The sequence below is a fragment of the Lampris incognitus genome, chromosome 2 (assembly GCF_029633865.1).
Source record: "Lampris incognitus isolate fLamInc1 chromosome 2, fLamInc1.hap2, whole genome shotgun sequence".
Classification (NCBI taxonomy): domain Eukaryota; kingdom Metazoa; phylum Chordata; class Actinopteri; order Lampriformes; family Lampridae; genus Lampris; species Lampris incognitus.
This window is the reverse complement of record NC_079212.1, coordinates 80,406,982-80,431,881: the sequence shown is the minus strand read 5'-3', so window position 1 is coordinate 80,431,881 and position 24,900 is coordinate 80,406,982. Positions and strand designations below refer to the sequence as shown.

The following is a 24,900-nucleotide window of genomic DNA, read 5'->3' as shown; positions in this document are numbered from 1 at the left end:
ACACGCACCACACTCGCCCTGCACACAAACACATAGTATTTTACACAGCCCACATCCAGGACTCTAGTTGCACCATACACATCCCGCATTTCCCTTCCCTGAATAGAAATAAACGTGCCTACGGGCTTGACCCTGCCGGACCCCTGCACCGGTTCCTTTCCGAAGCACAACACCATCCATCTTTCCCATCTTGATCCTAATGATCCAGGTGCTCCACCGTGACGGTCAAAAACAGAGAATGAATCAGCTGTGGCAGAGAGCATGCTGGCGATGGTTAGATGCGGTGGGTGTAGGCTACGTTCTGATCTGAGCTGCGAGCTAATCCGTTTACACGCCGGGATGCTAAACATTAGTTAGCAGCTATCACTGATCACTATTAGGCTACTCAACAATCCTTTCGGTCCGTGGCAAGGTAGCTCCTTTTAATCCACAAAACCCTCGTCGCCATTGTAATGTCCACACACACACGGGACGACTGTGTGAGCGAATAACTGGGGCTTTATTTTATCACTCTCGTTCTGTCGTTCATACATCCATGCTGTGTGTCCGGCATACATGCTTGTTCTCCTTCCTACTTCCGTACTCGCCCCATAACCCCTTGCGTCTCTTAAAGAGGTATTCTCTATTAAAGTCTGAACATCACACAAGCCATCAACACTTATGCCCTACCAGTCATCACATACCCAGCTGGAATAATGAGCTGGCCAAAGGAGAAGATGAAGGTCACAGATATCAGGACATGGAAACTCCTCACAATGCATTGAGAGTTCCGTCCAAAGTCCAGCAGCCTTAGACTGTACGATAAGCGAAAAGATGGGAGCCAAGAGTTACTGAGTGTCAGGGCCACTATCCAGGATGAAACAAGGAACATCCATGAGTACATCAGAAAGAGGGCCCCCAGGATGAACCGCTGTGTGAGTACCACAGGCAGCAGCAGCAGCAGAAGAAAAAGAAGATAAATCACAGACCTGAAAATGATCACACTCATAAATAAATGAATTAAGTACCTCATGAATTATGGTAAGGGCAGCACGGTGGCGCCTCACAGTAAAAAGGTCCTGGGTTCGAGCCCCGGGGTAGTCCAACCTTGGGGGTCGTCCCGGATCGTCCTCTGTGTGGAGTTTGCATGTTCTTCTCGTGTCTGTGTGGGTTTCCTCCGGGGGCTCCCGTTTCCTCCCACAGTCCAAAGACATGTAGGTCAGGTGAATCGGCCGTACTACATTGTCCGTCCGTGTGTGTGCGTGTGTGTGCCTCGGCCCTGAGTGATAGTCTGGTGGCCTGTCCAGGGTGTCTCCCCGCCTGCCACCCAATGACTGCTGGGATAGGCTCCAGCATCCCCGCGAGCAGGATAAGCGGTTTGGAAAATGGATGGATGGATGGATGAATTATGGTCTCAATTGGCCACTTGGGAGCGCTACAAAAACAAACAAACAACTTTTTAAGGGCCATAACTCCAACACCCTTTGCCCAGTGCGCCTTTGGCACACATACAGATGCCTCCTATGTGCTAAAGACTATAAATATCCGCTATACAGCACGAGTGCAACCCCCTTGGAACCAACTGCATCCGACAATCACTTCAAAGGCTGTGAGCCAAGAATGTAAAGTTGGGTGTGGCTCATCACAATGTCCATAACGCAATGACCGCATCCAGCCATCCATCCAGCCATTATCCGACCCGCTTACCCTGCTGTCAGGCTCGCGGGGATGCTGGAGCCTATCCCAGCAGTCACTGGGCGGCAGGCGGGGAGACACCCTGGACAGACCGCCGGACCATCACACAGGGCCCGCCCACGCCCACGCCCACACACAATTTAGTACGGCCGATCCACCTGACCTACATGTCTTTGGACTGTGGGAGGAAACTGGAGCCCCCAGAGGAAACCCACGCAGACACGGGGAGAACATGCAAACTGCACACACACGCACGCACGCACGCAAACACACACACACACATTCATATATAGGGACAATGTAGTACGGGTGCTCCACCTGACCTACATGTCTTTGGAAGGAAACCGGAGCCCCCGGAGGAAACCAACGCAGACACGGGGAGAACATGCAAACTTCACACAGAGGACGATCCGGGACGACCCACCAAGGTTGGACTACCCCGGGGCTCGAACCCAGGACCTTCTTGCTGTGAAGCGACCGAGCTAACCACTGCGCCTCCGTGCCGCCGCAATGACCATATATCATGTTGAAAACACTCAGAAACATGTTTAACATTAAACAGACGCAAGTCATACTTATGTTTTATAAAGCCTCGAGAGACTAATTCGCAAGCTAAAGACTCTGAACAATGAATCGTGACAACATTAAAGAAGAAGAGTTAATTTCGGTCTTCAACTCCCCGCCATCTACAACTTCAGACTGACGGTTGCCTCTGGACCGGGACAGGAAGTCACTTACCGAGAGAAGAAGAAGAAGAAGAAGAAGAAGAAGAAGGAGAAGAAGAAGAAGAAGAAGAAGAAGAAGAAGAAGAAGAAGAAGAAGAAGAAGAAGAAGAAGAAGAAGAAGAAGAAGAAGGAGAAGGAGAAGAAGAAGAAGAAGAAGAGAGGAAGTCTCCGTTTCGGTCAGATGGCGTGCAGCAACCCGCCCCCGTCATTCCGCAACCACACAAGCAGCAGAAAGGCAGCCGGCCAGCAGCACGGTGCGCCCAGCAGGATTCGGAGACGATCTGTAATGCACATAGGGCTCAAACTGCGCTGATCTTACCATGAAAGGAATCGGAGAAAGGTGTAAACATAAGAAACAAAATTACACAATGATGTCTTTTTAATCGATGCGTTTCAATGGCTGGCTTAGTTATACGGTTCCAGCCACAACATCGGGTCTCAACTAAAACCGACCAGTCAGTGCTTCGGGTTTACAGCAGAATTAGCTTCATTCTGGAAGAACAGGCACGGCACACCGTGGGGTGTTCATGCTCATCGTTTGCACACTCGGATTACGAACCACTGCAGCTGGTAAAGCACTCTTCCGTACACTGACCATCCTCCGTCTGACTTGATAAAGGTAAGTGCTCTGTGCTCTCTATTTACCTGATAATCTCACATTTAATAAAGTATTCTGATTTTACCTGATAATCTCTATATTTACCAGATGATCTCCATATTTACCTGATAGTCTCTATAGTTATTTACCTGATAATCTCCATATTTATCTGATAATCTCCATATTTACCTGATAACATCTATACCTGATAATCCGCATGTTTACCTGATAATCTCAATATTTACCTGATAATCTCCATATTCACCTGATAGTCTCCATATTTACCTGATAGTCGCTATAGCTATTTACCTGATAATCTCCATATTTACCTGATAGTCTCTATAGCTATTTACCTGATAATCTCCATGTTTACCTGATAATCTCAATATTTACCTGATAATCTCTATATTTACCTGATAGTCTCCATATTTACCTGATAGTCGCTATAGCTATATACCTGATAATCTCCATATTTACCTGATAGTCTCTATAGCTATTTACCTGATAATCTCCATGTTTACCTGATAACCTCCATATTTACCAGATAGTCTCTATAGCTATTTACCTGATAATCTCCATGTTTACCTGATAACCTCCATATTTACCAGATAATCTCTACATATCAACGCTCATGTTCAGCCTGTATATCTAATCAAACAATCATTGTAAAGAAGGAAAGAATCCTGTCTTTATAAACTTGGATGAATTTAACTGACAGCCATTATTTTTTGAAGAAGAATTGAAGGTTTTAGAAACAGTACCTGGTATAATAGCTGTATTTTGGAGGGCAAAGTCAATAACAACACATCCAATTTCAATTCCACTTGTCTGTTTAAGTCAAAATAGTTTTGTCTAAATTATAAGCAGCACAAGTGTTGAAGACATAGTTGAGCTTACATTTTAAGATTTGGTAGGGAACCAATCAATCAATCAATCAATCAATCAATCAATCAATCAATCAATCAATCAAGTTGCATTTTATACAGTGCTTTCTAGCTGCAACTCAAAGCGCTTTACAGTTAATTAATTCACACACACACACACACACACGCACGCACGCACGTACGCACGCGTAATCTTCTGCTTTTCTCAGAAGCTCCCGAGTTTGAATCCGAATCAGATTTATTGTACTGGGGGAATAAAGCTGATGCTGATTCCGATTTTCTTTCTTGAAGTCCAGCCACCTATTTTTAATCTTTTTTGAACATTAAAATTCACAAGATAGACAAAGGAAGGGAAAAACAGAAAAGAGAGCTGACTCAGGACACGTGGCTCCAAAGAAGGGGGAAATTACTTGCCAGTCTCTGTGCATAATCATTCAAAATTTAAGTATGAATTTAACCGTGCCTCACTATCAAGTTAATTTTTGCACTGTCTTCTCTCCCAGCTCTCAAGTCCTGTGCCATGTCTTTGCCCCGCACACTTGGGGAGTTGCAGCTTTATCGTGTGCTGCAGAGGGCTAATTTACTGGCCTATTACGACACCTTCATCCAGCAGGGTGGTGATGATGTACAGCAGCTCTGTGAAGCAGCTGAAGAAGAATTCCTCGAGATCATGGCACTAGTTGGCATGGCCACTAAGCCACTGCATGTGCGTAGGCTGCAAAAGGCCCTCCGTGATTGGGCAGCCAACCCAGCACTTTTTAATCAACCTGTCTCTAATATGCCTCTTGGAGGCATACCCCTGTTTAAATTTGATGGCACAGGTACAAGTGGATCAGCAGGAGGGCCCAGGAAATCTGTGAGCAACGGCCAGCCTGGGTCTCCATGTGAAAGAGAGGACAGGGCATGTCTCACCCCTTTGCACAGTGGAAGTCCAAGGAGCCCATGCTCCCAAGCTTCCCCACAGCCCCCAGACACACTCTACAGGGAGAAACTATCACCCATGGATCCCCACTGGCTAAGCCCTGAGCCGGATGGAAACTGCACTTTGGCCTCAGTGTCTGGCATGGAGGAGGAGCCGTCAAACCTGCCTCAGGTTTCAACATGTTCACTGGGTCCTTCCACACCTCCAAGCTCTTCCACATCTTTTAATCCAGTGGCACACTCAGCCTGGCCGGGAGGGCAACTGGATAGGGAGACAGCACGTGCGGTAGGGGAAAGTGTGGCGAGGCTGTTTAGGACGCTTCCCCGGTCAGATCCTGGAGAGGTGAAGACTCTGCTGAGGATTAACAAAAAGATGGCAAAGGCGGTTGGTCATATCTTTAAAATGGGCTCTGAGGACACCACCAAGGAAGAGGAAATCCGAAAGTACAGCCTCATTTATGGGCGCTTTGATTCCAAGCGGAGAGAAGGCAAGCAGCTCACACACCATGAGGTAAAGGCATCATCAGTCAGACTGATGAAAAACAACAGCCAAGCTATTCACTAAATAACACATCTTTACGGCAATGGTATATTGAAAAAGGGAACGTTAATATTATAAACTAGGGTGGAGCTTTGCAATAATTCCAATAGCGCTTTTACGTTTTTGGTAGAATATACATGACATTTTTTTATTGTCTCCTTTTATTCTCTTCTACCTCTTCCCCTCAGCTGATCATCAATGAAGCTGCTGCCCAGTTCTGTATACGCGACAATGCCCTTCTGCTGAGACGTGTAGAGCTTTTTTCTTTGGCTCGGCAAGTGGCAAGAAAGTGTGCTTACACCTCCACACTAAAACATGCTAGGTAAGAATACCAAAACATGGGGAGAGTGATTTTCCCAAATTTGACCATTACCAGCACACCTCCACATGCTCTCTATCGCTGGGGTCGGTTGATTTAGTTAAGAACTGGTCCATGATTAAATTGATGTTTTTCTTGACTTCCTTGAAAATATTAAAAATAGGAGACAGTTTCCAGGGAAACAAAAGCTTTGGAGCCTCTCCAACATGTATATGACTTGAACAATCCTGAAAAGACACTCAACATTTGACAAGAACATGTCTTGTGACTGACATGCTATACATTTATCTTTTTTGTCAGAAACCCCATTTGTTCAGTCATGTTTGCCCCACTTAGTCACATCAGTAAACCCAGGAGAGTTGTGGGCATGCTCCAAACTTCACAAGTCTGTTTTACTAATGTACACAAACAACTCTTTGTACAGTAAAAAAAAAAAAGAAAAGTAAATGCAGGAATTTATTTAGGATAAAATGCTTTATTGAACAAAAAGCTGAAAAATGTTCAAATTGCATAAACTCTACTACAAAATCAAAAGCATAGATAAAAAAAGAATGTCAACCTATAATTTAACCTAAGCAAAATTAAAATTATATGTAAATGTCAAGATTTTTTACTATTTTTTTTCTAGTTGATAGAGCTTTTTTGACTACTGTTTTTATATATTTCAAAGTTTTGAAGTAGGTTTTAAGGCGTTTTCTCAAAAAGCTTTAAAAAATACCCAGCTATGAAAATTTCACTAAATTGCAAATCAGTACCATACAGAGTTCAAATGCTCTCAATATATCTCAATATCTACTCCTGTATTTTCACAATGTGTGTCTGTGTGAGAGTCTATAAACGGCCAAACTAAAGCACTTCGGGTCTTGATTCTTTTTGGAGGTTATTGGGGATGATCAGGGGCACCTATAAAAAATAGCAGAGCATTAAAATTATGCATAAATATGCAAAATATGCATTTTCCTAAAGATGGCTAAAAACCACTTTTCTCGGCATTTCAGATGATTCTGAGCATCTTTGATTGATTTTTTTCACCTATATACAAAAAATTTCTGGGACTTAGAAATGTTTTGGCATTATGCAAAATATGCATTTTTGCAAAAATGCACTTATGAGCCTAATTTTTTTTGGAGGTGGTAGGTATTGTTCCAGAAAGGACCAGAAAAATAGCAGAAAATTAAAATAATTATAATAATTATGCAAAATATGAATTTTCTAAAAATGGCTAAAAACCACTTTTCTCAGCATTTCAGATGATTCTGAGCATTTGGGGGGAGGAAGTTGGAGTGGGGGGGGGGTTAGGGGCAGGGGGAAGGCGGTTAGCTGGCAGGATGAAGAGGAGGGAGATTTAGACGGGTGGATAACCAAACCGCTACATTGTAGCGGGGTTCTTCTAGTTCAGAGTATAAGGCACGAACTGAGGAAGCCTCTTAGACTAGACTAGACTAGCTTCGTGTAGTCAGAAAGGCACGAACTGAGGAAGCCTCTTGGATGAGAGGTGAAACGTCTTTACGGATATATACCAAGTCCAGTTGCACTTGATTCAACTCCTTTGGATAACCATGACCTGGATGAATGAGAACATTCACAGACATTCTAATACTGCAAAGAAAATATGTTTTATTGCTCAGGTGGAGTTTAAAAAAATTATTTAGAGACGTAGGCAAAATAAATTTTCATGATTAAAATGATGTGAACATGACTCCCTTGATTATTATTATTTGTAAAAAAATGATAATTCAATTGTTGAAAATATAGGGGAAATTGTAAATGAGTTTAATGATTTTTTTGTTTTTTTGTTAACATAGGCCCAAATTTGGCACAGGAAATTAAACCCTCCTACAGATGAAGACAGTAATTTTGATTTTGTATTTGACAATAGTAATTCAATGTTCCTGGGTGGAGTCTGTGAGAGTGATGTGGTAGAAGTGGTTAGAAAGTTTAAGAATAAAAAATTCACTGATGGTTATCCAATTGATATGTCACTAATAAAAGAGGTAATTGACTGTCCTCAAACAGTTTACTTATACAGTGCATCCGGAAAGTATTCACACCCCTTCACTTTCCCCACATGTTGTTATGTTACAGCCTTATTCCAAAATGGATTAAATTCCTTTTTTTCTCATCAATCTACCCACAATACCCATGATGAAAAAGTGAAAAAGGTTTTGTAGAAATTTTTGCAAATTTATTAAAAATAAAAAACTGAAATATTGCATGTACATAAGTATTCATACCCTTTGCTATGACACTCAAAATTGAGCTCAGGTTCATCCTGTTTCCACTGATCATCCTTGAGATGTTTCTACATCTTGATTGGAGTCCACCTGTAGTAAATTCAACTTGATTGGACATGATTTGGAAAGGCACACATCTGTCTATATAAGGTCCCACTGTTGACAGTGCATGTCAGAGCAGAAACCAAGCCATGAAGTCGAAGGAATTGTCTGTGGACCGCCGAGACAGGATTGTATCGAGGCACAGCTCTGGGGAAGGGTACAAAAAAATTTCTACAGCTTTGAAGGTCCCGAAGAGCACAGTGGTCTCCATCATTCGTAAATGGAAGAAGTTTGGATCCACCAGGACTCTTCCTAGAGCTGGCCGCCCTGCCAAACTGAGCAATCAGGGGAGAAGGGCCTTGGTCAGGGAGGTGACCAAGAACCCGATGGTCACTCTGACAGAGCTCCAGCGTTCCTCTGTGGATATGGGAGAACCTTCCAGAAGGACAACCATCTCTGCAGCACTCCACCAATCAGGCCTTTATGGTAGAGTGACCAGACGGAAGCCTCTGCTCAGTAAAAGGCACATGACAGAGTCCGCGGTGGTGTAGCGGTCTAAGCATCGGCTTTGTGTCGATGCAGTTGCCCACTGGGGACTGGGGTTCGCGCCCCGGTCTCGTCAGATCCGACTATGACCGGACTCGATGAAGCAGCAGTCATTGGCAACGCTGTCTTCGGGAGGGGGGGCGGAGTCGGCTTGTGTTCGTCACGTGAATGCGTCTCTGTGTGTGTCGGAAAAAACAGTGGTTTGGCCTGGAGTCGCCTTGTCACGAAAGTGGGGAGGCGGTCTCCTTCGAGACTGCCGGCCGGAGAGATGCAGTTGGCGAACACATGCAGTACGAGGGTGGGTGTTTGAATTAAAATAGGGATCGATTGGCCACTAAATTGGGAGAAAAAAGGGAAAAATCAGAAATAAATTTTAAAAAAAAGGCATATGACAGCCCGCTCGGAGTTTGCCAGAAAGCACCTAAAGGACTCTCAGACCATGAGAAACAAGATTCTCTGGTCTGATGAAACCAAGATTGAACTCTTTGGCCTGAATGTCAAACGTCACGTCTGGAGGAAACCAGGCACCTCTCATCATCTTGCTAATACCATCCCTACAGTGAAGCATGGTGGTGGCAGCATCATGCTGTGGGGATGTTTTTCAGCGGCAGGAACTGGGAGACTAGTCAGGCTCGAGGGAAAGATGAATGGAGCAAAGTACAGAACAGAGATCCTTGATGAAAACCTGCTCCAGAGTGCTCAGGACCTCAGACTGGGGTGAAGGTTAACCTTTCAACACGACAACGACCCTAAGCACACAGCCAAGACAACGAAGGAGTGGCTTCGGGACAAGTGTGTGAATGTCCTTGAGTGGCCCAGCCAGAGCCCAGACTTGAACCCGATTAAACATCTCTGGAAAGACCTGAAAACAGCTGTGCAGCGACGCTCCCCATCTAACCTTACAGAGCTCGAGAGGATCTGCAGAGAAGAATGGGAGAAATACCCCAAATATAGGTGTGCCAAGCTTGTAGCTTCATACCCAAGAAGACTTGAGGCTGTAATCGCTGCCAAGGGTGCCTCAACCAAGTACTGAGTAAAGGGTGTGAATACTTATGTACATGCAATATTTCAGTTTTTTATTTTTAATAATTTTGCAAAAATTTCTACAAAACCTTTTTCACTTTGTCATTATGGAGTATTGTGTGTAGATTGATGAGAAAAAAAGGAATTTAATCCATTTTGGAATAAGGCTGTAACATAACAAAATGTGGGGAAAGTGAAGGGGTGTGAATACTTTCCGGATGCACTGTATATGTAATAAATCTTTTCTAGCAGGTATTTTTCCTGATAAAATGAAAATTACTAAGGTGGCTTCAATCTATAGAAATGGTGACAAACATATTGTATCAAATTATAGACCTGTGTCTTTGCTACCTCAATTTTCTAATATACTTTAAAAATTATTTGTAAACAGACATGATGACGTTATTGACAAATATGAGTTGTTGAGGGATCATCAATATGGGTTTAGGAGCAATTGATCAACATCTTTAGCAGTGATGGATTTTGTAGAAAATATAGCAACAGCAGTAGATAAGAAACAAAACACTGTAGGTGTTTTTACTGATTTACGTAAAGCATTTGACACAATTGATCATTCCTTACTCTTGCAGAAATTGGAACGCTATGGTATAACAGGTGTCACCCGACGCTGGTTAAGGAGTTATTTAAATAATAGGTTTCAATATGTGAAAATTGAAAACACTGAATCACATCTAAGAAGAGTAACTTGTGGTGTTCCACAAGGTTCAGTATTGGGACCCAAGTTGTTTATAATTTATTTAAATATTATTGTATGGTATCTAATATGTTGAAATTTGTTACGTTTGTTGATGATACAAATTTAATTTGTTCTGGGGAGGATATGAAAGAATTGTTGAAATCAGTAGAAAGGGAATTGAGAATGTTAAAAAATGGTTTGCTTTTAATAAGTTATCATTAAATGAAAATAAAACAATGTTTGGTGTTCGGTAGTTTTATGGTTAATTGTGAAATAAAACTGAAGTTAATTGGAGTTGAAATTGAAAGAGTATTTGGAACAACATTCTTGGGATTGATAATAGATCATAAACTGTTGGAAGCCACATATAGAATATATTAAATGGAAATTATCCAAATCTATTGCTATTCTTTACAAAACAAGGGGAAATGGCGATTAAAATAATAAAGCGTGTTACTGTGAAGCTACTAATCTATTATTTATATGGTCCTGCACCTTTATATGCTTAGATATTGTGTATTTAAAAACATTGGAAATACTTTTGGTGAGCAAGAAGTAAAAGCCTTCCTGTATGTATCCAACAATATTTTAAATTAAGAGAAGGAAACTATAATTTAAGAGGGTTGTGTATTTTGAAACATGTAAAGTGAGAACCAGTGTAAACTACAGATGTGTTTCAATTTTGGGAGTCAAGCTATGGAGTGGTCTTAATGATGAGTTGAAATTGTGTAGCTCACTGTTAAGTTTCAGAAAATCTTTAAAATGTAAAATAATTAAGGATTACAACTTAGTATAATTTTTTCTTCCTTTTGTAATTCTGATATTCTAGGTTAATTTAGGGACTGTAGAGGATAGGCAACAATAAGCCTTGGGCTTCAGCCTATTCCTTTTTCAGTCATTGATTGATTTAGTTTTGTTGTGTGAAATGGACTGATGTAAGTATGTACGATGAGGTTTTTTTCTTCTGTCTGTCACATATGGACTCAAATGTATGACCAAAATTATTCGTTCATTCATTATTTTCTTTATACAGGACGGGTGGTGCAGATGACAGCCACTTACTGTCCCAAAAGAGGGTGAAACATGAGGTCAGTTATTTGAAAGCAACATTACTACTACAGGCCAAGTAAACCTGATTCCTAATAAATATATGTAACTAACATGATTGTGATACATATAGCACCACAGGATCCTGCTACAGCCACAGAAAATTATATAGATTTAGGTCTTTATTTGGGGGAGGGGTAGGAGTAAGGATGATTCCAAGTTCAGACCCCTGATAGACTGGAGGCATAAAAATATTAGAGCTAAGTTTACATTTTTTTTATATATCAATGCAATATCTTTTCATGGTCCCCAAAATCCTTGGTGGTGTTCCTGGCAGAATCAGAGTGGTAGTCATTTGTTATGGTAGCATATTTTCGCTAATAGTTTGAAATAGTCCGCTAGCAAAATATCCACAGTGTGCTGCTGTGATATTTGTAGGTAGCTGTGGCAGAGAGAACATCTTCACGTCTCAGAGTGGAGGAGTCAGAGAGAACATCTTCATGTCTCGGAGTGGAGGAGTCAGAGAGAACATCTTCAAGTCTCGGAGTGGAGGAGTTAGAGGGCGTTACTCAGAGGACAGACGATGACAGCCTATCCTCAGAGAGCCTGGAAAGTTTATCACAAGGTAAAGACTCAAAAAATGCCTTTGCCAAGAATATTTTTGAATTTTTTCTATATTAACATCAAAATCGGCCATTAGTAGTAATTCAAGTAAAATGTGACTGTGTCTTTTTCTAACTCTGAGCTCTGTCCCCATGCTAACGATCATCTTCCATTCTCAGACAGTCATGTTTCTATAAATGTTAAATGTCCAAACCATTGACTTTCCATGGCAAAGAATGTTTCTGTCATGACACTTAGTGTTTGAAGCTAGCATTTACAGCCAATTCTATCTATCCTATTAGACGTAGGCTCAAAGTGCAATCAATCTTCATCCCCTCGCCCCCCCATCGACACTTGTAACCCTGCCAACTGGACACGCCATCTCATACAGCAAACACTCATGGATGAAGGGCTGCGATTGGCTAGGATGGTGTCACATGATCGAGTTGGCAAGAGCAACCTTGGGTCAGAAGGGATTCGTTCCACAGGTGACTTTTCAATCAATGGTTTAACAATATTCTTACATGCTATCCTCCTTATAATAGAGAGAGATGAGAATATTGAAGCCTGCGAGGGACTAACCAAAGTCCTGTTAACGATGCGCATGTTTCTATTTTGGTTAGCTTTAAAATGGAAAAAAAGGAGAAACAGATGCTAATGTAGTGTTGAGTCAAAAAAGCCAGACATAGATTCCCCAACCCCTCTTAACAATGAATGTTTTATGGATCTGCAGTTTGAAACCTAGTGAGTCACAGTCTCTCCAAGGTGACGCCACCCACCATCCACAGCTGAACTTCTCTAGACTGCAAATTAGAGAGGACAAAGTTACATGAGGAAACAGGAGGCGGTGGAGGGAGGAACAAAAGACAAACGTATGAGACTGTTACATACGAGAATCTTAAGTACTCCATCTCAGTTCTGTTTTTATGGTCTTTTTTTAATTAACTTTTTGGAATTCACAATAAAAGGTAAATGAAATCAGCAACTTGGTAGTTGTAAGCTGTGGTAGAGGTGGTTGATTTAAGACTACATAGGAAGCAGGTCTTCCCCTAATGTTTGTTAAAAATGTGCCAATGAAATGTTTAACAATGGGTCTGTATCACTTTTTACTTATGGTGCAATTAAATATTTTGGTGAGTAGAAAGGATAAGATATCTATGCAATCTCACTGCACCATAGCACTGACCTGATGGGCTTTCGGTAGACAGGGTCGTCTACATTAATCTGTCCGTGGAAGTACAGCTCATGGACCTCTATTGAAGCCAGGTGTAGATGGGTTCCTATGGCAAAATCAGATAAACTGGAGCAAAGATTTCTTTTTGGACTACAGGTGTTTGAAATGTCATCTTAGGTCCCGCCTGGAAACCAGGCTTCAATGGGAGTCCATGAGAGTATGATGAGTGCTTTTGCAATGGATAGCAGTCTTTATAAATGTGTTGTTGTCCTGCCTGAACACCCGGCCTCTCTGTGTGATGATTGGCAGACCCCCTCAGAGGGAAGGGATCGGACTTTGGACATGACCAACAGCACTTAATTGTCACAGAACATTTTTAGACAACACACCTACTGACAATTAGATTGATATAATTTTCTATTTTACTTTATTATTTAATATTTACTATTTTACTCATTTATGCAGTTTTCCAAGACAGGAAAGAGACTATAACTTATGACATCAATAATAATACATTCTTTATTTAGAATAGTCTGGCAGGTCATCAGAGGACACTCGACCTGATGATGATGATGAGTGTAACAGGTAGTCAAGTATTTCAAGGGATTTTTTTCCCCCAAAGACAAGACTACCTCAGTAAATTGCTAATTAAGTAACTAACTGCGGCTGGTTAAACTGGCTGAAATTTTCCAGAATTGTGGTCACATTCCGTAAGAACACTTCGTTATGGTTTTCCAGACTTATCAGGAATCAGGAACACTTTGTCATTTCACTTCATGCACTTGCTACATGAAATGAAAGGAAATGCCGTTTCCCCCAGCCCACAGCAGCACAACACAAAGACAAAAACACAGCCAAAAACTACAAGAACACACATACCCAAACTAACACATATATCCAAACTAAACAAAACAAACACCGTCCGAGGGAATGAACGCCAGCCAGGATGACTGTCGGAACCGCCGGTCTGCATGATCTAGCGGTTCGTTTAGCCCACCCCACTTTTCCGCGTCCCGTCAGACCGCCCTTGGCGTTTCCTCCTCGGGCGAAGCTCTAGGCAAGGGTCGTGGTCCCCAGGCCCACCGGACGAAGCAGACCAAACTCTCCCAGCCGATCCAGCGCCAGCTCTCTCAGCCAGACACCCTCGACCCTCCTCACGACGACATCAAAAACAGCACAGTCAACGCCAGGTGAAGCCGCCGCCAGACCGCTCTCAGTGTCATCTGAACTGCCGGTCTACATGGGCTAGCAGTTAGCTTAGCCTGCTGATCCAGCGCCAGCTCTCTCAGCCAGACACCCTCGACCCTCCTCACGACGACATCAAAAACAGCACAGTCAGCGCCAGGTGAGGCCGCCGCCAGACCGCTCTCAGTGTCATCTGAACTGCCGGTCTACATGGGCTAGCAGTTAGCTTAGCCTGCTGATCCAGCGCCAGCTCTCTCAGCCATCAAATGAAGACAAAACTTAGATGTGGACAAAGACACTGCATGGACGGTACTGGGTGAGGCCGCCGCAAATGTGAATTCGCGCCGCCAGGGCGTCCGGGTAGCATAGTGGTCTATTCCATTGCCTACCAATACGAGATCGCCGGGTCGAATCCCTGTGTTACCTCCGGCTCGGTGGGGCATCCCTACAGACACAGTTGGCCATGTCTGCTCATGTGAAGTCGGATGTGGGCATTTGTCCTGGTTGCTGCACTAGCGCCTCCTCTGGTCGGTCGGGGCGCCCGCTGGATCGGCAGAGGGGGTGGAGCAGCGACCGGGACGGCTCAAAAAGAGCGGCGTAATTGGCCAGATACAATTGGGGAGAAAAGGGGGGAAATAAAAAAAAAAAAAAGGATTCCCGCAGCCATCTTCCCAAACCGGAAGCAGAAAAAATATTGTAGCGAATTCAGGGGGCAGCCGGGAATCGCCGCAGCCGGGACGCGAATCCGGGTCCCCCGCACCACGGACCACTACGCTAAGCGGTCGACTAAAGGCTCCGACCCGTTAGCCAAGGGCTAGCGAGTCTATTTATCCGTGCACGTTACAATATTATTAGACTCAAAATACCTGAGGTTTTTTCCAAAGTCACGTTTCACCATCATGATTTAATTAAATGTGATTAATATTAGCTCTACACGGGGCCTACACTGGCTTACTTTGTTAAACGAAAGGACATAATTCACACGGTAGATTTAGAATTGATCGATAATACTTTTGAATAATCTAATTTGTTGCCATTTAATAATTGGCAACTGTGCAATTATGCAACTGTGAGAAAGCCCGCGCCGCCGCTGGACTGTGGCAATGGAAGAAAGGTAAAGAGAGGGAAGAGGGAGAAAAGAGGCCAACAAAGGCTTGAGGGGGTGGGTGGCACCAGAGCAAGTCCTCCGGAGGCGACACAGCTCCGCCCCCTGCAGCAGCGGTGACGTCAGCCTGCAGGGCGGTGGGTGGGGGGGTGGGGGTGAAGAGTGGGAGGTAATTGGAGGGGCGTTGCACTGACTCACCAAGCGACAGCGTACAAAAATAAAAGCCGTGGGCAGGGAAATGGCAGTGTTGTTTTCTGCATCGCTCCTCCGGCAGAAGAGTGGGAAATAACAAATGACATGCTTCATCTCTGACATCAGTCACTTTGTGCTGCTCCTCACTCACCCTAGTTTACTTTTTCTCTCGCTACGTATAATTGAATTTTATGTTTTGTATCCTTTCAACTGCTGCTTTGAGTAATAACTTACCTCTGTCGCCAGTTTCATCATTTGTTCTTGAAATATTAAAGAAGTGAACATTTAAATCCATTTTAAAACAAGCGCAAGCTAATTCCTAGTTTAGATGTTGCAGGACTGCAGACGTGTGTTCATTCTCTGTTGTGTTACCATAGTTTAGTTCGACAGGCTGGTTTTGGTTTTACATTTAACATTTGTGTATTTTAGGAATACACAGAATCTTTCAAATTAACACAGTAATTAAATTATTTACAGCATAAGTGTATTGATGAAATTAGTTACTAGGGTTGTGAAGATGTCAATTAATTGAACATTGATAACGGGTTCATTAAAAGGCTACAAATGCTCTTACAGTGAAGTGTGCGAATACATTCATAAATAGCTACAAACATCAGATACATTGTCTTGGATGACTTTTTCACCAAGGGTTCACCACTACCGTATCACCAACAACGAGGCTGGTCATATTCCCAGTCATTATACTTTACTATATCACCGAAAAGCCAATTCCTGTCATGACTCAATGTCCTCATAAAAGACCATGGACTCCAGTGTCCTGTCAGACGTCTGGTGACACTGACAGACAACACCCATCCTGCAGCTGTTGTATTATTTGTCATTATTCAAGGATCTTTATCATGTTCAGTCCCTTTGCTGATGTCAATCATATGATGTATGTATGTATGTATGTATATGTATGTACACACACACACACACACACACACACACACACACACACACACACACACACAACCTGAATGCTTGACCTCTACAGTGAGGGGGTCCGGTGGCTCTGTTATGTGGTGGGGTACATTTTCCTGGCAAGGTTTGGGTCCACTTGTCCATATGTGATAGAATATATACTGTAGCATGACAAATATGAACTTACTAAGACCCTTCATATTGGTTTTTTCCAACAACAATAAGTGTCTTAGTAAGGTGTTGGGCCACCACGAGCCTCCAGAACAGCTTCAATGCTCCTTGATGCTACAAGTCTCTGAGCTCTACTGGAGGGATGAACTCTACTGGAGGGATGAACTCTACTGGAGGGATGAACGCCATTCTTACAGAAGATATTCCCTCATTTGGTGCTTTGTTGATGGTGGTGGAGAGCACTGTCTAACACATCGGTCCATTGGTGTTCAACTGGGTGAAATGTGACTGTGAAGGCCATAGCATATGATTTACATAATGTTCATCCTCATCAAACCATCCAGTGACCCCTCGTGCCCTGTGAGTGGGGGCATCATCATCCTGGAGGAGAGCTCTCCCATCAGGATAGACATGTCTCATCATAAAGGTGATCACTCACAATGACTTTGTATTGATTTGCAGTGACCCTGGACACAAACCATTCCAGGAAATGCCCCACAGCATAACAGAGCCCCTGGACCCCCCACTCTAGGGTCAAACATTCAGATTTTTCCTTTGACTCATAGTGATTCTTCTACAAGGTTTTCTTTTCACCTGGAATCTTTGAGGAAACTTTTATTGGACTATATATGATCTTGGTTTCTTTGTTGGATCATATTAAGACATTGACTTATTTGGTCAACGTTTCTTAGATTACGAGTGTAAAGAGGAAAGGAGGGACCTGATATCAGCCAACAGCACTACCAGCCCTGACGTCACCAAAGAAGACCCTGACCACAGAGGCGAATGAAGATTCCTCAGGGGTAATGGAGAACTATCACACAAGCTGTAACTGAGCAGGTTTTACCAATTTACAAAACTGACACAATGAGCCGATTGGTAAAGACTGTCGTCAGTAGCTGAATCCATATTTTAGTTACCTGAATTTTACTTTTTGCAGCTGAGACCATGAGAAGAGAAGCCTATGGATCCCCGTAGTCAAGGTGTCTTATTAAATGTAAATTTGAAGCAATGCCCTTCATTGTTAGAGTCGTGGAATTATTCTATAACGCTGTGTGATGTTTGCATACACAACCAGGCCAGAACCACATTTTCAATTTCTTGGTGTACTTTTTTGAAACATCCATTTTTAACCGATCCATTTTCTAACGTACTGTGTGGCCTAACAGATTTGAGGGGAATGGACAGTTCAGAAAAAAACTTACTGTAGTAATGTGTGTTGTAAAAGACAAAACGCCATTAAAAAAAAATATAAAAATATTTTATAACTTCCTGCCATGTATATGTTGTGAAAATCAAGGGTGTGATTTGCCAGCTTAAGTCTCGAGAAAATGAGCTGTGCCCAGCAGGGTGCACCATCTATTAGCATACGTAGATAACTGATTTTTTTTTTTACTTTCTCAAACTGTAATCACAGATTATGCAATCCACCACCCCGGAGAATGATGCAGCCCATAAATCTAACTTTCCCTCCACAAACTGAAGAATACGTACCTTTGCAAACCAGCACACAACTGGACCATGTGAGACAAAAGTATTCAAAATAAAAGTATTTTTGAAGACAAAATAGTTTAAAATTAGACTGTGATGGATGATGAATTTAATTTGTTTAGAACAAGTGGAAACTCCGCGATATCCCTGGTATGAATACAACATGTTTACTTACAGAGGCTTTGTCAACATGTAGACATGCTGACTACATGTTGATGTTTTGTAAATCAGCTGTAAGTAGACATCAGATTTTAATAGTGATTTTGGGCTGTATATAAGATGTGAAATCAGAGGTTGTGAGCCTATACATATTATTATCTCTCTTGCTGAACTTTCTATGATACCATGAGCAATAATAATTTGAAACATTGCTTCTGTTTTTTGTTATGTTACAGTATTTATTCTAACATCTACTACTACTACTACTACCTTTGGTTGCTCCCATTAGGGGGCACCACAGTGGATCATCCATTTCCATCTCTTCCTGTCCTCTGCATCTTCCTCTGTCACACCAGCCACCTGCATGTCCTCCCTCAGCACATCCATAAACCTCCTCTTTGGCCTTCCTCTTCTCCTCTTCCCTGGCAGCTCCATATTCAGCATCCTTCTCCCAATATACCCAGCACCTCTCCTCCACACATGTCCAAACCATCTCAATCTTGTCTCTCTTGCTTTGTCTCCAAACCGTCCAACCTGAGCTGTCCCTCTAATATACTCGTTCCTAATCCTGTCCTTCTTCATCACTCCCAATGAAAATCTTAGCATCTTCATCTCTGCCACCTCCAGCTCTGCCTTTTGTCTTTTCGTCAGTGCCACTGTCTCCAGACCATACAACATAGCTGATCTCACAACCATCTTGTAAACCTTCCCTTTAACTCTTGCTGGTACCCTTCTGTCACACATCACTCCTGACACTCTTCTCCACCCACTCCACCCTGCCTGCACTCTCTTCTTCACCTCTCTTCTGCAGTCCCTGTTACTTTGGACAGTTGACCTCAAGTATTTAAAGACATATGCCTTCGTCACCTCTACTCCTTGCTTCCTCACCATTCCATTGTCCTCCCTCTCATTCACGCATAGGTATTCCGTCTTGCTCCTACTGACTTGCATACCTCCACCTCTCCAGGCTCTCCTCAACCTGCACCCTACTCTCACTACAGGTCACAATGTCATCTGCAAACATTATAGTCCACGGAGACTCCTGCCTGATCTCGTCCGTCAACCTGTCCATCACCATTGCAAACAAGAAAGGGCTCAGAGCCGATCCTTGATGTAATCCCACCTCTACCTTGAACCCATCTGTCATTCCTACCACACACTTCACCATTGTCACACTTCCCTCATACATATCCTGCAGCACTCCTACATACTTCTCTGCAACTCCTGACTTCCTCATACAATACCACACCTCCTCTCTCGGCACCCTGTCGTATGCTTTCTCTAAATCTACAAAGACACAATGCAACTCCTTCTGGCCTTCTCTATAGTTCTCCATCAACATTCTCAAAGCAAACATCACATCGGTGGTGCTCTTTCGTGGCATGAAACCATACTGCTGCTCGCTGATCATCACCTCTCCTCTTAACCTAGCTTCGATTACTCTTTCCCATATCTTCATGCTGTGGCTGATCAACTTTATACCTCTGTAGTTGCTACAGTTCTGCACATCTCCCTTGTTCTTGAAAATCGGTACCAGTATGCTTCTTCTCCGCTCCTCAGGCATCCTCTTACTTTCTAAGATTGTGTTAAACAATCTAGTTAAAAACCCCACTGCCATCTCTCCTAAACATCTCCATGCCTCCACAGGTATGTCACCAGGACCAACTGCCTTTCCACCCTTCATCCTCTTCATATAGCTGCCCTAATTTCCTCCTTGCTAATCCACCGCATTTCCTGATTCACTATCCCTGCATCATCCAACCTTCTCTCTCTCATTTTTTTCATTCATCAGCCCCTCAAAGTACTCCTTCCACCTTCTCAACACACTCTCCTCACTTGTCATCACATTTCCATCTCTTTCCTTGATCGCCCTAACCTCCTGCATATCCTTCCCAGCTCGGTCCCTCTATCTAGCCAATCGGTACAAGTCCTTTTCTCCTTCGTTAGTGTCTAACCTCTCATACAACTCACCATACGCCTTTTCCGTTGCCTTTGCCACTTCTCTCATCACTTTACACTGCATCTCCTTGTACTCCTGTCTACTTTCTGCATCTCTCTGACTATCCCACTTATTTATTGCCAACCTCTTCCTCTGTATACACTACTTAACTTCCTCATTCCACCACCAAGTCTCCTTGTCTTCTTTCTTCTGTCCTGATGACACACCAAGTACCTTCCTGGCTGTCTCCTTCACTATTTGTGCAGTAAGAGAGTTGCCCAGCCATCCGGCAACTCTTCACAACCACCCAGTGCCTGTCTTAACTCCTCCCTGAACTCCACACAAAAGTCTTCCTTCTTCAACTTCCACCATTTGATGCTTTGCTCTGCCTTCACTCGCTTCCTCTTCTTGGTCTCCAAAGTCATCCTACAGACCACCATCCGATGCTGCCTAGCTACGTTCTCCCCTGTCACCACCTTGCAGTCTCCAATCCCTTTCAGATCGCGCCTTCTACACAAGATATAGTCCACCTGTGTGCACTTTCCTCCACTCTTGTACGTCACCCTGATTTCCTCCCTGTTCTTGAAATATGTATTCACCACAGCCATTTCCATCTTTTTCACAAAATCCACCAACATCTGTCCTTCCACATTTCTCTCCTTGGCGCCATACCTGCCCTCACCTCATCACCTCTGTTCCCTTCACCAACATGTCCATTGAAGTCTGTTCCAATCACCACTCTCTCCCCCTTGGGTACCCTCTCCACCACTTCATCCAACTCACTCCAGTATTCTTCTTTCTCTTCCATTTCACACCCAACTTATGGGGCATATGTACTGATAACATTCATCAATACACCTTCGATTTCCAGCTTCATACTCATCACTCTGTCTTACACTCTCTTCACCTCCAGCATGCTCTTGACATACTCTTCCTTCAGAATTACCCCTACCCCATTTCTCCTCCCATTCGCACCATGGTAGAAGAGATTGAACCCACCTCCGATGCTCCTGGCCTTACTCCCCTTCCACCTGGTCTCTTGCACACACAGTATGCCTACCTTTCTTCTTTCCATCATGTCAGCCAGCTCTCTCCCTTTACCAGTCATAGTGCCAACATTCAAAGTTCCAACTCTCACCTCCACACTCCCACCCTTCCTCTTGTCCTGCTGCCTCTGGACATGCCTTCCCCCTTTCCTTCTCCTTCGTCCAAAGGTAGCATAGTTTCCACTGGCACCCTGCTGGCCAACAGTACCGGTGGTTGTCGTTGGTAAACCAGGCCTTGACTGATCTGGTATGGAAATATGATTTATGATTCACATATTTGATTTTGGCAAAAGTTTTATGCCGGTTGCCCTTCCTGACACAACCCTCCCCATTTATCCAGGCTCTGGACTGACACTAAGAATGCACTGGCTCGTGCATCCTCAGTGGCTGGGTTAGTATTTCCTATGTTATTATTTCCTTTATTAAGGATTTAGAGACCCATATTGATCAAACAAAACCATCGAAAAATGCATTCAAAACATCTTTAGTAAACTTTAATCTCAATTATAACAAAATTGGAAGTTTTGAAAAATTCGCCACAGCATTTTTCTAAAAATGCTCACATCGCTGTGAACAACTCCTCTGCAGATGTCTCGTGACATTGTAAATGAATACAAAAGACCTTTGTATGATATTATTAAGAATAGGATAAGATATTAATTATTTTGGGTAGGATATTAATTTCTGTTAAAATGAGTAATAAGGGACCATTTTAAAGGCATTTTTTTCCTCTTCATTGGCGTTTTTATTTCATCTCGTAGTCCTTTATTTTTTTTTACATGTCCTCAGCTACATTAGGTTCAAAGTACACAAACCTCTACTTTCATTGTCTGTTTTTATTTTGAACATTTTCTGATTAATTATAATGAGACTCTTGGTGAAAATATGAAATTCTATGAGCTTTCTTGTCTAATTCTATGACAGGTCTCTTAATGTGCATCAATTCTACCTGCCTGTATCTTGACTACATAATAACCTAATTTAATGTTGCAAAATAGATAATTTATTTTGTTAAAGCTTAATAAATGTTAGTTTATTGTTTAAACTCATGCTGTTTTTATGAGATTAAAAACAAACTCATTTTAGTTGGGTATAGTGGAACCATTACATATAAGTCCTCAGATCTTAATGTGTGACAGTAACTTGTAGCTGTGCATCACAAAGCCCTTCTACGTTGCAGATTTGCCATTATTACTTCCATTTCTATGTAAAGAGCAGGGTAACCAAATTGACAGATTTGCTTCAAAATACTTTATAAATGTGGGAGATGTATTGCTGTTGACATGTTAAAATGTGTTGAACCATGTATAGAACTGATTTGTGGAGTTAGACCGTTTTTGGGTATTTCTCCCGTTTTCCTTTCTTGATTGTATGGATGATCCGCTGTGGTGACCCCTAACGGGAGCAGCTGAAAGTAGTAGTAGTAGTAGTCCTTTCTTGATTGTTTGGCTGGCTGGCTTCCTTGGTGACGTCGCCGTCTTCCTTTCGGTGCCACGCCCCCAGAGTCTGAAACCAGTGGACGCTGCAGATTTTTACACATTTTTGAAGCTTTGTTTTATATACTTCGCAACATGTTTAATCATACAGAATTGGCTGGGTGGTTACTGATATGTTTTCCTGGGGTATGGGTATCCCAAAACACAGATTTGAGCTCAGACTTTAAGTCAAGTCAGTTTTATTTGTATAGCCCAAAATCAAAAATTACAAATTTGCCTCAGTGGGCTTTACAACAACACAACTTCCTGTCTTTAGACCCTCACATCAGATAAGGAACAACTCCCTAAAAAACCTTTAACAGGGAGAAAACATAGGAAGAAACCTCAGGGAGAGCAACAGAGGAGGGATCTCTCTCCCAAGACGGACAACATGCAATGATGTTGTGTTTACACAATTTACAGAATACAATGTTGAAAGAATTGATATGAACAGAATTATAATAGAATTATAAACTATATGAAGGATATAATGAGGATGCCAAGCAGTGTCAAGACGCCACCGGAACAGCCCAGGACCCGAGCCATGCGACCACCATCACCATGTTGACAAAAAAAAAAAACAGTCACACGATTGAGTGAGAGAAAGGTATACCATTGAAACAGGATAAAAAATTTTTATGGATTTATAAGATATATAAAAAAATGTGACGAGAGGGATGCCAAGCAGTGTCCAGGTGGTGACCACCATCACCATGGAGACCTGGGAGGAGGACCGACTGCACGTGCACACAAGTGAGACTCCCATCACACCATTCACACACACAGAAGAAGACATCATTTAGAGAGAGAGAGAGACAAAAGACATGAGAGAAGACAACAGTTTGCAATAGTCAATCTATATTCTATAATCTTGTCAGCAGAACAGTGGTTGGTAAAGTCATTGAGACAGAAACCAACCCACCATGCAGTACGGGTTGTGAAGCACTCAACGTAAAGGCAACTAATTGTAGGTTAAGGCAAAAAGGTGAGTTTTATTAAGTTTGGATTTAAAGGACTCAATAGACTCTGGCTGTCTGATGGCAGCAGTCAGGTTATTCCACAAGAATGGAGCCCGATAGGAAAAGGCCCTGCTGCCACCAGCTGACTTCTTTTTAACTTTGGGTACACACAGGAGCCCTGTATTTTGAGAACGAAGTGCTCGAGATGGCATGTAAGGTTTAAGGAGATCAGACAGGTAGGATGGGGCAAGCCCATTTAGGATTTTATAAGTCAGCAGAAGCCCCTTGTATTCTGATCTAACATGGATAGGAAGCCAGTGAAGGGAGGCAAGAATTGGTGTAAAGTGGTAAAATTTTCTAGATTTAGTTAGGATTCTAGCAGCAGCATTCTGAACCATCTGAAGACTTTTAGTACTAGCATGTGGCAGACCTGAAAACACAGTAATCAAGTCTGGATGAAACAAATGCATGTATTAGAGTCTCCATCAGCCATGGAAGGGAAAGACCGAATCTTAGCTATGTTACATAAGTGAAAACAGGCAGTCTTGGTGATTTCTTTAATGTGCTTATCAAAGGAAAGGCTGGGATCAAACGTAACACCAAGACTTTTGGCTGCCACACTTTGTGAAACCACAGAGTTGTCGATTGCTATTCTTACTTGATCAAATTGGTTTCTGTGTCTAGCAGGGCCAATGACCAGCATCTCGGTTTTATCTGAATTTTAAAAGCAGGAAATTTAGTAACATTCAATTTTTCACAGCAGCCAAACAGGCCTCTAAGTTAGTCATTTGAGTATGATCATCAGCCCTTATAGGCACATACAGCTGAGTGTCATCCGCATAGCAATGGATAAGTTGGACAAGAGATGAAATATAAAGAGAGAAAAGTAGCAGGCCAAAAACTGAGCCCTGAGGTATGCCATATTTAACATCAGAGAATTTTGATGTAATATTATCATAGCAGACATATCTTCCTCCAGATAAGTAGGACTTAAGCCAAGAGAGAGCTAAGCCAGACACCAAAATTATACTTTAATCTATCTAAAAGTATACAGTGATCAATGGTGTCAAAGGCTGCACTGAGGTCCAGTAGTAGAAGCACAGAAGTGGAATCAGAGTCGATAGCTAGTAGAAGATCATTTACCACTCTGGTCAGAGCAGTTTCAGTGGAGTGACAGGGCCTGAAAGTCGACTGAAAAGGTTCATATAGATGGTTTTCTTTTATAT

At 42.6% G+C, this 24,900-nt stretch overlaps 1 protein-coding gene across 1 annotated transcript; it reads left to right on the top strand.

Moving 5' to 3' along the window:
* The first annotated feature begins 2,758 nt into the window (after nucleotides 1-2,758).
* nab2 (NGFI-A binding protein 2 (EGR1 binding protein 2)) lies at nucleotides 2,759-18,189 on the top strand. The gene is made up of 7 exons (XM_056274647.1): nucleotides 2,759-3,018; nucleotides 4,385-5,313; nucleotides 5,532-5,665; nucleotides 11,238-11,292; nucleotides 11,690-11,876; nucleotides 12,157-12,342; nucleotides 17,298-18,189. The coding sequence occupies exons 2-7, from the start codon at nucleotides 4,402-4,404 to the stop codon at nucleotides 17,393-17,395; spliced, it is 1,572 nt and encodes a 523-aa protein (XP_056130622.1). The 5' UTR covers nucleotides 2,759-3,018; nucleotides 4,385-4,401; the 3' UTR covers nucleotides 17,396-18,189.
* Nucleotides 18,190-24,900: the final 6,711 nt, after the last annotated feature.